Genomic DNA, 14,453 nt, shown 5'->3' on the forward strand with positions numbered 1-14,453 from the left:
TAAGTGAAAGTTATAAATATGTTATTATAAAAAGATTTGTGATATGTTCTGATTAAAGAATTCAGTTTTTAACTTGCTACTTTAAAATGAATTACTATTGAAATAGCAGAAGGCAAAATCCAAAAGGAGCTCAAGCACATAAAAATATACAGATCTAGTCCCAGAAAGGAGTGGGAAATTTTGTAGATAATTCTGATCATGATAATTTAATTCAATATCTGAGTGGGAGAACGGAATTTCTAGATTTTCATCGTAATTTATTTAGACTTAAAAGAGAAATTGCAAAGCCATAAGCTTTAAATAAGAAAAACAAATAAAAGGTCAAATTTTAAAAGTCATCCACTCATAAGAGGTACGAAAATTATTTGATAGCTAATGGGGGGCCCAGGGAAGAGGGGTTGTTAGGATCAAAAATAGCAGGCTCTTGAAAATAGGCTCTGCTGGCTAATTAACAGTCAGTAACAACATTGCAGGAGAAGAGACAGCCCAAGGGCTTTCTGTCTCTGCAAAGAAAAAAATAAGGGCTTTATCATGGTGCCCTTTTAATATATGAAAACAAGGATGCTCAGCCTGAAATTTAATTGTTCCTTTTTGACGATCATGGGTCTGGATATACATAGAGATGAAAAGGAGATAATTTAATGATTGAATTAAGTTATCTTTGTCTCCATTCAAGAGGTTAGATGGATCTCATCCTGAGAAGGATTGGTTGTCCTGATCTAAATGGTGGTCAGTATTCACAACATTCTAAGCCATGTTGGCAAGTAAATGCAGCGGCACTACTGGGGCCAGATGGCATCTACCTGAGGATTCTGGGTAAACTCAAGGATGAACTGGAACACTGACGGCCCTGGAGTGCTACCTGTTATCTCTCTTAATCTATGTATTAAAAATGTGAGAAAATTTGGAACTAATTAATTAATTAGTTGGTTAATCAAGTAATTTTAAAAGTCTCCAGAGGAAGTTCAAGGGAACTAGACTCCAGAAATCTCCATTTCATTTTTGGCCAGCTGGTTGAGTCTATTATGAAGAATAGAATTACTGAATATTTAAATATAATTACCTGAAAAGAAGCAACATGGTTTCTGTGACAAGAAATTATGCCCAGAGAAGCCATTGTTTTTTGAAGTCTCAAATAAATGAACTAACAAATAAAATCTTGATTCTCAAAAATTCTTTGATAACCTACCTACCACTCCAAAGTCAATATCATGGGTTTTGGGACTATAGTTTGCACAATGATGGGTCTGAAAAACATCCAGAGAAAAAGGCTAGGAGTAACTGAACACTTCTCAGGATGCAGATGTGTGTAAGGTCATGAGTACTCAGACTGATCTTATGAATATATGCATTTGTCAGTTACTGGAAGAAGATTCTCACAGTGAAATCTCCAAAGTGTGTATAGGTTGGCATTTTTTCTATTAGCAAAAACCTAAGCCAGAGTGGCTTGTCTACCAACACACCTTTACATGCCTGCATGAAAATGGGCTAAGTGCAACATAATGATGATAGAGTCAGTTAGGTGTATCTTAGGAATGAATTTGTGTAATTAGAGCAAAGGGCCTGGGAATCCTTCTAGAGTACTTCTTTTTGTTCAAAGAAATGCTTTCTATTGTGACCAGTTATCTATTCCCTCATGTCTTCTTCTCCTTTCTTCCTTTACCTTGCTTTTTAATTCCAGCATGCACACACAATAGCATCATGAGTTTATGTCTGGAAATCCATGTTCAGCTCTTATTGCCCTCAGCCAGAGGAGATGGTAGGCAGCAGTTTTAGGCTTTCAGGATGAGGGATCAGAACTCAGCTGGGTGTCTTATTATAAAATCCAATTCTGAATGAGGCTATTTTTTTTAAAACAGTTCCCATGAAGCAGTCATAGAAATAAAAACCTCAGAAAATGATAGCTATTAATATTAGAAATGAACTATAAATATGGCCAAATATGGAAATTCCTATTTTGTATGGGACTGCTATGTCAAATTTTTCTTAGTTGTAAAAGAGTGTAGTATATTTCACTACATTTGGAATAGATGAGGATTTTTTTTTTCTGGAAATGATAATGTCTTGATCTATGACAAAGAGAAATGTATGTGATTTATTACAAAGATGTTTAATTTTCATTTCATTACATTATATTCTGTGAACATTTGTATCTAGTCTTTAATTAAACATGATTTATTCAAATTGAGGTCTGTTTCCGTTTAGATTGCTTGCAGTGTTAATCACAGAGCAAATAGCCTTCACCGCTAAAAGAACTCCTGCATTATACTAATATATAAATGCTTCCATGTAATTTGCATATGTTATCTGAGTCTCCATGATATTAGATATGTACCTATACAGAAATGTCTTACTTTTTTGCCTACTGTATTAAAGTACGTAACCCCTTTAATGTAACATTTGTATTTTTACAAATAATAGATTTAAGGTAGTTTTTTAGCTTAAAAAATTAAAAAATGGACCAATAATAAAAGGTCACTCTGTATCAAAAATTGGGTATGGAGAGGGGTGCCCTAGGTTTCTCACTCAGTTAAGCATCCAACTTCACTTAGGTCATGATCCCATGATTTGTGGTCTCCAGCCCCACATCGGGCTCTGTGCTGATGGCTCAGAGCCTGGAGCCTGCTTCAGATTCTGTGTCTCCCTCTCTCTCTGCTCCTCCCCTGCTTGCACTCTGTCTCTCTCTCTCAAAAATAAATAAACATTAAAAAAAATTGTTTAAAAAAACTGTGTATGGTTTTTCACTTCAGCAAATGCAGTTCCAGTTTATTCCACGTAATGTTAACCTCTGGATAAAAGTGTAACTATTGTTTATTTCAGAGTCCGATATTCTTAATTATAATTTTCTTTGTTGATGGTTGTAAATCTGGCCTGATGATCAAATAGCTAGAAGGTTCAAACGTTGATGTGTCTTCATTCGTTCACCTTTCACATGTATTAAGTATTTTTTATTGTTTAAATACTTGGAAGAAGTAAGGAAGCCAAGAACAATAGTGCCTGCATATCCTTACAGGCATATAAAATGATTCTTTGTAGTTCTCAACGTCATTGACTATGAAAACTTTCTTCTATTAACATCTTAAAGCAGCAAGAGATGGGTTTGATTTTACTCATGATGGATAGTTCAACATTAAAATGACAAAATGCTTAGTGCCTCTTACCTGATAATTAAAATAGAGGTTGTACCTATTAGCATGAAATCCTGTGTGGGTCTCTCTACTCTGCTTGCCTTCATTCATTTCTGAATTCCATCCCAAATTTGGCTTCACTAGGTCTATCTGAAGTACAAGGGAACAGAGGATACCCTCCCACCCAGCTCCAAGTCTTTAGTGCCAAAAGATGAAGGCCATTTCTCTCTACTGGCACTCACAGTTCATCATAATCTGTCCCCTGTCTACATCTTCAGATTTAGGGCCCCAGCACCCGCCTTTGCACTCTATGCTCCAGACAGGCTGGCTATTCATGTTCCTGAATACACCATCATACCATGAAAGTTTCTCTTCAAAGTTGTGACTCATTCTGGTTTCCTTTTTGGAAATACATTACCATCCCCTTTCTGTCTTTAATCTTAATTAAACCTTTCCTTCAAGATCAAATTATATTTCCCTTATGTGGTCTTCAGACATCAATACTCAGTTTCTTCCCTGTAAGTAAATAAAAGAATAACTTGTTATATCTGACTTTATAAAATAAGGCAATTCATTCTCCAACATGAAGATTTAATTTCTTATTAGCCATTGACATATTCTCATCTTTAAAAAAAATGTAGTCAATGTGATGCAAGGAGAGACATAGTAGGCATGTTCCCAAGTAGCCAGATGCTGCAATTGCCTTACATTGAGCTAACAATAAAATAAATAGCACAGTGATTTCTGTGCTTCTTTCAAGATGCAATGAAAATGTTTTTCATGTTAGTCCAATACAAATCAAGACTATGTGAAATTTTCAGTAAGACTATAAAAAAGCTAAATATTCCATCAGATAAGGAATAAATGGCAACCCCCCCCTTCCTCTCCTCCCCACTTTCTCCCTTCCTGTCTTTCCTCCCTTCCTCCTTTCTTCCCCTCCTCCCTCCCCCTCTTCTCTCCTTCCTTCCTTTCCTCCTCTGGAGAGTTTATTTTCAAATATTAGGGAGGTTGTTATATTTTATGGCACACAACTATTTTTAAAGATTATCAGATTCTGATTTTATCCTATTATTTGATGTCATAAACTACTCATATTATCTAGATTCTTTGAACACAGTTAAGAACTGTCTCTACTCTCAAACTTTCACAGTTAACCAGAAACCAAAAAGGATGTCTTTTTCAGAGAAAGTCATCACCTGCCTAAGGAATTTTAGGCCTAACTTTACAGTAAACTTAAAATGAGAGCATAACCAACACTGATACTAAGAGGAGACATTGTTTAGAAAAAAGAAGTTAAAAAGAAAAGGCAAAATAGAGGTTTTCTGGTATGTTGTTCTTGTTCAGTCTTGAGAGGGTAATTTATGATCATATTGCTTTAAGCACTGTAGAAACCCAGATCCTAAAAATAAATACATTTTGGTACATTGTAGTGTACCAAAAGATACATTACACATCTGAAACAATTTGCTTGAATTGTCTGGGCCACTATTTCTAATCCTTTGTTAGAAATTTTATCAAGAAACATTTTGGGGTACCAGTGGTCTCCCAGATAATGTGTGGCATTCACAGAGATACAACGAACAGTGCAGGACAGGGTCTACATCTGTAGAGCTGGCAGTTTGACTAGGTGAGAGGGTGAAAGGCACATAAATAGACAATTCCTAGGCAACCCCATTCAGGTCTGTAAGGAGCTGTGGGAACAAGGGCAGAGAAGGAGTTCATCAGGAGTAGATGATAGAAAGAGAAAGCAATGGGGAGTGGTTGCGTGTTCTCCAACTACTTTCCAATTCCCACAGAACCTAGCCTGGTGCCGTGCTTAGAGGGAATGATGTGTAAGTTATCACTGATAGATATTTGACTGAATTAGTCATTATTTCTTGTTTCATTTAAAATCATATTCGTTGTATCTGTTGTCCAAAATTAGCATGGAAATTAGTATAATTTGCTGAATGTTTTATATTTAATGATTTTGCATCAGGTATAATAATGGTATATCAAAGGTATAAGTCCCTTTAGTCATCCTAATTTTAGAAACCCCTGAATGAGATTAGGAAGAGATCATCATTTACATTTATTATACTTTGCTTAATGTAACGAGCTTTAGCTATTAACTCTAATTTGCTTCTCATCGCATTCATCAAAGGCGAACTATTTAGAAACTAAAACATCTCTGTCAGTTAGAATTTTAATGAATTAAGATGAAATGAGACAGTGTTAATTGGCAGTTGTTGCTGCAGGGAAGGTTTCTAGATCTTGTAAGTGATACCAATTCATCTCTCTATCAGGGTTAATTTGCTCGATTTAATTCTAAGGATACACTGAATATTTCCCAAAACTATTCATATTTATTTTCAGGATTGGAGAATGGTCTGGTTCTGTTGGTCTTTCGTTGGGATTATCAATTTCATTTGAACTTGATTATTAATCAGTTGTTGATTTTGAGCACTGTTTCTATGATTGACTCAACACATAGACACACACTCACAAACACACAAAAGTAATAACATTACTTAGATTTTATTTTATCTGAAAGGCCTAAATCCTTCCAATAATTAATCGTTTTTTTCCACCAATAATTCTCATTTTCTCTATTCTTTCTCTTTTCCTCAGACATAAATGAATGTGAAGCAGAGCCATGCAAAAATGGTGGAATATGTACAGACCTTGTTGCTAACTATTCCTGTGAGTGCCCAGGTGAATTCATGGGAAGAAATTGTCAATACAGTAAGTATGCATATATGTATACATTTTCCTTGTTGTTTGCATAGCCTCCATTTATTATGGAATCTGGGTCAAAATCAGTATCATTTGCTTCCAGAGTTCCTAACTTATTGAAATGGAACATTTTGTATTTGTTATTGTTAATGTTGCTAATACACGTATCTTCCCCAGGATTGGTCTCAGTGCATGCTAGGCATAGAACTTGACACTTTGTGGTCCGAAAGGAAGGCAACAGTTCTGCAGAGATCCAAGTGCATCTCTTTTATGAATCCCATTTTGGCTTTTGAGTATGTGTATGACCTGAATTTCCACCAGAGTGGTCACTTCAGACAGTAAAGTTACTTCAGACAGTAAATTCGGGGTGCTCTAACCTGATAGCCTCTATCACAAATAAAAGGAGGATTTGTGTTGAGCTGGCATACACATTAGTAAGAATTTTACATACTGGTTATTTGCCTTTTTGGAAGCCTAAGAGAGTAGGGTCTTGTGATGATGGATCAAATGATAGGACAGCGATTTTCTTGAAGTGTTTACAAAGAAGCACAAAGTGGCCCTTTTTCCGCCAAAGAAACAAAAACTAGGAAAAGATGGTAATAAGATAATAGTCATTGTGATTAAACCAGAATCGGACACAAATACCTGCTAATGAGAACAATAATGATATCACTTAATCATTGTTGGACCCTTACAGAAACTCCACAGTGCTACTGCTTTGATGTATATTATACTATTAGAGTATCACATTATACAAATCAGAAGGCAGATGGAGATGAGAATTCAGAGGCAGAAACTGAGACACATAGGGATGTGGTTTGCCCAGGCTCTCTCAGATAGTGACGAAAACAGGACTAGAAGGAATGTAGAATTTTCGCTTGGGATTCCTAGTTCAGTGTCTTTTCCTCTAAATCAAGATGTCTCTTCAGACAGAGTTGAAAGAAATAAACATGAAAACACACTACACCTTCCATCTCTCTTACACATGAACATATGCACACATACACCCCCACACACACACACACACTCATACACTCCTTCCTTTTTAGTTAGAGTAACAATTTTACATGTCATTTTTCCTCTCTTCTCTTTGACAAGGATACTTTATAAAATAAAACATGGAGAATTATTGAAGAACTTATTTGAGTTATGTATATAAACAAAATGATGATCTATGTATACTCAATCCTCGTCCTGAAAAACTTGATTAAGTGATGAAATTCTGAATATAAAAGAAATATATTTGGGCAAAATTTTTCTAAGCTTAAAAATAACTGGGGAAGATGGTAATTGTGAATCAACACAGGAACCTTCAGCCATCAAAGAGTGGAAGGAAAGGACAGCCTGAGCAAGCAGGTTGGTCATACAACTAAATAGAGTAGTGGCCACCCAGTCTACTAACCTAGCTACCTTCTATAAAGCATTTAACTGACCATTCTGTAAGTTAACTTAATTCAGATTCAATTGGTCGTTGGCCTGGCCAGATTCAGCTCCTGTATCCTTTTTTCTTTTGGTTCATGAGACTTACAGGTGGCTGCCAAATCAGCACTAGAAGTTGTACTAAAAAGGCCCCCCCCCCCCCCGGGGCGCCTGGGTGGCGCAGTCGGTTAAGCGTCCGACTTCAGCCAGGTCACGATCTCGCGGTCCGTGAGTTCGAGCCCTGCGTCAGGCTCTGGGCTGATGGCTCGGAGCCTGGAGCCTGTTTCCGATTCTGTGTCTCCCTCTCTCTCTGCCCCTCCCCCGTTCATGCTCTGTCTCTCTCTGTCCCAAAAAAAAAAAAAAAAAAGCGCCCCCCCACCACCATGTATCTGTAAATGAACACTTCACTACTTTGACGAAGAACAAAAAGTTAATGTCAATGCCTATTTGATTTTCATGCAGCAAAAACAGAGAGTTGGTGCTGTAATGAAGCACCTTCCAGACAGTACTAGAACATTGGGAGAGCTTAAAACAATGCCTGGCTAAGAACATGTCCAGGCAGAATAAGACCTCCTCTGACACATAGAAGGCCTGGCCAGGGGAACAAATAGGGAGATGGGACCTTCCATTTTCCTAAAAGGAGAACGATATAGGGGACATGTCATGGGAACAATGCCCAGCAATGAGTGTCTCTCTGAGGTAGTCATGCACCAGCTTTCTGACTGACCTGAAGAAGTGATAACTGAATTTGCAGGCACCCTGGGAGAAAAGCCCTAGGTCTTGAAGTTTTGTGTGTGTGTGTGTGTGTGTGTGTGTGTGTGTGTGTGTGTGTGTATGTGTGTATGCCCTTGCCCTCCTGTGCTAGTCAAGGAGCAATTGGACAGTCTGTTGCCTATAGATTGAAAATGGGAGGAGACCTGGATGTGAACTAGATGTTGTAACTGATGACTAAAGCCTATTTTGAACTAGATGACTAAAGCCTATTTTATCCCTCCATCATAGATTTTACTGAGGTCAACACATCTAAAAATACCCTCGAAAAGAAAGAAACTTGATTGATGATGGAAAGACATTTTGAAATAGACTTTGAACTTAATTGCCATCAGTTTGTTATCTAGTGTCTTCCAATCAGTGTTTGCTATTATGTTTAATAAAATTCTTTGATTTCTTTGATTTAGTTTTATATCTATATAGTATTTTTAAAATTTTTTAATGTTTATTTATTTTTGAGGGAGAGACAGAGAGACAGAGTACAAGTGGGGCATGGTGGGGAGGGCAGAGAGAGAAACACAAAATCCAAAGATTTCAGGCTCTAAGTTGTCAGCACAGAGCCCAATGCAGAGCTCGAACTCACGAGCTCTGAGATCATGGCCTAAGCCAAAGTCAGATACTCAAATGAATGAGCCACCCATGTGCCCCTATACAATCTTTATATTTAAACTCAGGCTTCTCTTTGAACACAAATGCAGTAGTGATTTTCTAACCCATCATATGCTCTGACATTCTACATTTCCTCTCTTCATCTCTGTGCCCTAACAAAAAAGATAAAAAAGAGTCACTTAGGATACACTCTAAAACATGTTCTTATTGGGGTGCCTGGATGGCTGTCTGTTAAGTGTCTGACTCTTGATTTCAGTTCAGGTCATGTTCTCACAGCTCATGAATTTGAGCCCCACATCGGGCTCTGCACTGACAGCATAGAGCCTGCTTGGGATTCTTCCTCTCCCTCTCTCTCTGACCCTCCCCCTCTCACACGCACACTCTCTCTCTCAAAATAAATAAGTAAACATAAAAAATAAATAAAATATTTTCTTATTGGTGTATTTGTTTTTATTGTATTGATTTGTAAGCGTTTAGAATAAAAATAAAGATTGTTAATCTCCCTACTGTTTAGGTTTATAGGAATATGGCTCTGCTTTTTAGTGTGGCTTCTTAGAATTTTTAGAAAATCCAGAGTAAAAAGGTGCATTCTTCCCCAAAGATGATGTAGTAGTACACATTGAGAACGTACTGTATTCACTCACTACAGGGCACACAGAAACACCTGCAGGTTCCAGGCAGTGCCAGCCCTAAGATGATCGAGGTTAGGATCTTGGGAATTGACAGTACAGAGATTATAATCAATGTTCCCAACTTCCACTCTGGAATTAGATTTATAAACTTTCTTATGAGCCTTCTGTCATGTACCTCAGGGGTACCATTGGTCGGCTTATGCCTACAGTTATGGCAGAGAAGCCATTTGTTTCTGCAGATATTTCAGGAGGAAGAGGAAAGGGGGAATGATGGAGACTAACTGCTGGGTGGGACAGAGGACAACAGTATTGAAATGCTGGCATGCTTATATTCAAATCCAAACCCCCTTCACTCTCCTCTTGGGTATCTGCACTCATATTACATCACTCCTTCCACTACTTTCTTATATCTACTGATGGATTAATTAAGTTCTGCTATATTTTAAGATGAAATCATTCTCAATACCCTCCCAAGTAATAAATAATTAAAGACATTGCAGAAGACCAGAAATGACTAAAAAAATCTGTACAAAAATAGTAAACTATAAACATGAATAATAAACTGGGGATATATTTACAATAAACATGAAAGGAAAATATTTTTTATCCTTAGTTTGTGATGTCTTTCAATTCACTAAAATTAAACACAACAGAAGGAAAAAAAAATCCATCAAAACCATGCACAGAACTTCCCTACAAAGGAAATAAGTAACTTGATATTTATCATATTATAGTTGAGTCGTGTCTTCATCTTTATTCTTCAGTATATTTTGAATTTATAAGGCTTATGATACCTTTGTGAACTGAAAAGAATAATTATGTTTAAATGACTGTTTAATGAGAGAGCACTACATAAGGGAAAAAAACCTGGACTTACCATGCATTCTACTGCTTCTTCCTCTCACCCCATTTCTCTACCCCTCTCATTTCACAAATGGAAATATAAATAAATGGAAACATGAGATGGAAACAGATGAAATGGTAAAGAGGAGCAGAAGCTAGCTGACAGACTTTAGAAAGAGTATGGAAAAGAAAAAGGAGAAGGGAAAGAGGTAAATCTGAATCCATGCTGAGCATCCCAGGAAACGCCCGCACACACACTGTCTCTGTCTCTTTCTCTCTCTCCCTCCTTCCAGGAGGAATTTGTTGTTACTTATGGGAAGAGAATTGTAAGGCAAGGGAGGTGACAGAAAAATAATTTTTCAAAGATGTAAAAGGTTCCCACTAGACCATTTTGCTAGGGAGAGTTCCTTCCTTCCTTCTGCATGTGCTTCTTAACATTGTCTGTTCTTAACTCCACTGCCAGAGGTAGCCTGTTAAAGCAAAAGTCAACGTGCATCACCTAGCAGCTCAAAATCTTCCACCAACTTCTCATCTCACACAGAGAAAAAATTACAGTCTCCCTGTTTCCTGAGGTCAATAGGCCCTGCCTGTATCTCTGCCCTATTTGCTCACCTCTGTGACCACATCTCGTGGGACTCTCACTTTTTCATGTGCTCTTCCAGCCCCACTAGCCTCCTAGCTGTTCCAGGCACACACCTGGCACATCCCTGCCCCACAGCATTTCCTTTCCCATCTCCCCTTTTCTGTAATATTCTGTTATGATGTTATGAATACTCCATACTTCCTTTGGGTCTTGGCATAAAGGCATCCTCTCAGTGAGGCTTTTCTCAGTCTTTCTACCTCCCTATCTCAACACACCAAAACACACCCACCCCTTTCCCTCTTACAGTTTTTCTCCTTAGCATTGATCATTAACATATCATATTTGTACTTTTATATATTGTTTATTGAAAATTCTTCCAGTGGCGTATATCCTCCACGAGAGAGAAATTGTTCTGTTATAATCACAGTTGCCAAAGAGTACTAGCAAACAGTAAGCGCTCAATAGACATTTGCTGAATGAATGAATGAACCTTGCATTCTGAGTTCTTTAAGTATAGGAATAGTATCTGATTTTTCATTGCCCTCAACTACCATAACTACCAAGTTATTTTTTTGTCTACTTCTCATTTTTGGAGCAGTATTCTAAAGCTGTTTTTGCCAGTGTAATGAAATATAATTTGGTATATTAATTGGTACTCAGTAAATGATACTACAAGTTGAATTGTTTTCCTTTGATTTGATAAAATCTTTTATAACTCTATTTTGCAGTAGGATTATGTAAATGGCTTTTAAATAAGACAAGTAAACAGGCACTCTGTTCCTCTATTTAGACCATTCTGCTTGCAGACATCTTGATAATTTTATCTTAGATTACTTATTTATTTCTTATCCATTTCTAATATCAGTAAACATTTATTAGTGCTGTGATCTAACTACTACCAGTAGTAATGCTTGAAAATGTAAAAGTGGTAATTTTGGATATAATTATTTAAATGGTGTTTACAGGGGCGCCTGGGTGGCTCAGTCGGTTAAGCGGCCGACTTCGGCTCAGGTCATGATCTCACGGTCCGTGAGTTCGAGCCCCGCGTCGGGCTCTGTGCTGACAGCTCGGAGCCTGGAGCCTGTTTCAGATTCTGTGTCTCCCTCTCTCTGACCCTCCCCTGTTCATGCTCTGTCTCTCCCTGTCTCAAAAATAAATAAAATGTTAAAAAAAATTAAAAATAAATAAATAAATAAATAAATAAATAAATGGTGTCGACAGACTGATCTCAGTGTCTGTGTACTTATCATCAAAAAGATTTGCTTTTCTCAGATCTTAACCTTACTCTGCCTTTCCTTCAGTTTTACTCACCCTTCAATATTAGGAAATTTATTAAGATTACCTTTGCTAGTGGAATTCACTGAAATATTTTGAATATTAGTGATATACTACATTTTTAAAACCAAAATATATTTTTAAATTTTCAGTTAAACAGTTAAACCAAAATGTTTAAGACACTACTTTAATAACCATTATTTAAAATCTATATGAATTCTTTACTATAATGTATGTCTTTAATAAATATGGCTACTAGGTGTTTTTACTTAAAAGTAATGTTTATATCTAATCCTATCTATGATGACATGATGCCAAATATGCAGTAATATTTATTACGCAAATCAGTCACCTATTAAATATTTTCAATTAGTTTAGTATTTCAAATACTGATAACAAAAGTTTTAATACTGGACAAAAATCTGCCTAAAATTTTTCCAATAATTATTTGTAAATTATATTTATAGGTAGGCTAGGGCAATAATACTTTTGATTTAAATATTTCAGCTTAGATTTCCGGATACTGTTCAATTTATTACTTAATTTGGCAGATCTCAGTTGTTTTTAGTTTTATTTTTCATTTATTTATTACAGGGAATTTAATTTTGATTATCTTTAATTTAAATTGAAGTTGCATTTGAATGATATGTGAAAATCATTTAGATATGCTCATACTATTTATTACAGTATGACAGGCAATTCTTCTAATTATAAAGTCCTAATTTATATCCCTTATTGTTCCTAATGATACACGCTCAAGTGTTCAGCCATTTTCTTACACAGCTTGGAAGGAAATGATCATGAATGGGCAAGAGAAACGTATTCTTATAAGAACAGATATGCTTTACTGTGTACATTTAACACAATGGGATGTTTATACTAAAGTGAGCACAATGGAAAGTGATAGCACTTTAGTTAACTAATCTAAAAATAACCAGGATTATTTTCATTGATTGGACTATGTGGCCCACAATAGCCATATACAGTTCCCTGCTGGGTGTTTAAATGTGACATGATTAAATTTCAGAAATGGCACTCAAATTCATTTTCATCACTGATACTATTTCTGGAAATTAAGATAGTTACCAAGGGATCTCTTATAATGCAACATCCCCAAACTATTATGCCAGAAAGTATTAGGACTTTGATGGTTTCAGAGAGTTTTATTAAAAATGAAAGCTAAAATCTTCGACTGACGATAAAGGGATGTTTCTAAATATCATGGTGATCCAGGTTTTTTTTAATTACATATAATAATCTAGATAATTCTATAGCTTTACTTTAAGAATTCTACCTATAAATTAATAAGGACAAGAAATGATGATACATGTGAATATATTTAAAAAAAACTGTGAACTGACATTTCTATATCTTCATTTCTTTGTAACTCTTTTTAAGCCTTCATTACAGATGAGCTAGTATGTACAAATACACAACCATGTACTATATAAATGTACATGTGTATCTTTCTTTTGATGGCAGTGCTTCCAAGTGCTTATATAAGTCCAGGCTTACGCGGTGAAAATTGCCAAAACGTTTTATAAATAATTAAATTATGTGATATTTATTTTTCTATCCTCAACACTTCATTATTGCTTTTGTAAATAACTAAACACTCTGCTATAATCTTAATATTTTGTCACCAACTAATGATCATATGCTAATGTTTTTAATTGAGACTTTTAACTTACTGTGTGCTAAGACTGTCTTAAGTACTTTAAATGTTATTTTATTTAATCCTCTTAACACTCTTTGTGGTGGGTTCTGTTTATCACTGCTCCATTTTATAGAGAAAACAGAGCGTACTGAGTGAATAGTTTGTGTACGTTCTCATGTTCACATGGCTAGTGAACTGCACAGCCTGGCCTTACCCCCAAGCGTGGCAGCTACAGAGCCTGCATTCCTAAGCATGATTGATCCTGCTCCTTATAGGATGAAAGGAACACTGTTCGTTACAGTTTACACGTTAAGAACATTTGCACTTGAGGAGTGGCCTTGGGGAGTATCCGAAGAGTAAGAGGAAAGAGTACAGGTTTTGCATTCAGATACAACTGGGGCATCAACTCTGCTTTTCCTCTTTATATTTAAATGTCTGGATAAATTAGTTGCCCTTTCTGGGCCTCAGATTCTGCATCTTTAAATGAAGTTAATAATACCATTTGGTTTATATTAATGGATAGGTTAAAATTAATAGCATATGGGGCACCTGGGTGGCTCAGTTGGTTGAGCATCCGACTTTGGTTCAGGTCATGATCTCACGGTTTGTGAGTTCATGTCCCACGTCGGGATCTTTGCTGACAGCTCAGAGCCTGGAGCCTGCTTCAGATTCTGTGTCTCCCTCTCTCTCTGCCCCTAACCCACTCACATTCTGTCTCTGTCTCTCTCAAAAATAAATAAACATTAAAAAATTTAAATTAATAGTGTATATAGAGTACCTAGTAGAATTGTAGGTCAGTAAATGTAAATAAACAAATAATT

General features: G+C 36.3%; 1 protein-coding gene across 2 annotated transcripts in view; it reads left to right on the top strand.

The window, feature by feature from the left end:
* The window catches only part of EDIL3 (EGF like repeats and discoidin domains 3), a 426,671-nt gene that overhangs the window by 231,644 nt on the left and 180,574 nt on the right, over positions 1-14,453 (top strand). For both annotated transcript variants that reach the window (XM_058727809.1, XM_058727800.1), the window contains one exon: positions 5,739-5,852. In XM_058727809.1, the coding sequence (XP_058583792.1) occupies positions 5,739-5,852 (114 nt within the window). The remainder of the gene's footprint in view (positions 1-5,738; positions 5,853-14,453) is intronic.

The sequence above is a fragment of the Neofelis nebulosa genome, chromosome 1, assembly GCF_028018385.1.
Source record: "Neofelis nebulosa isolate mNeoNeb1 chromosome 1, mNeoNeb1.pri, whole genome shotgun sequence".
Classification (NCBI taxonomy): Eukaryota; Metazoa; Chordata; class Mammalia; order Carnivora; family Felidae; genus Neofelis; species Neofelis nebulosa.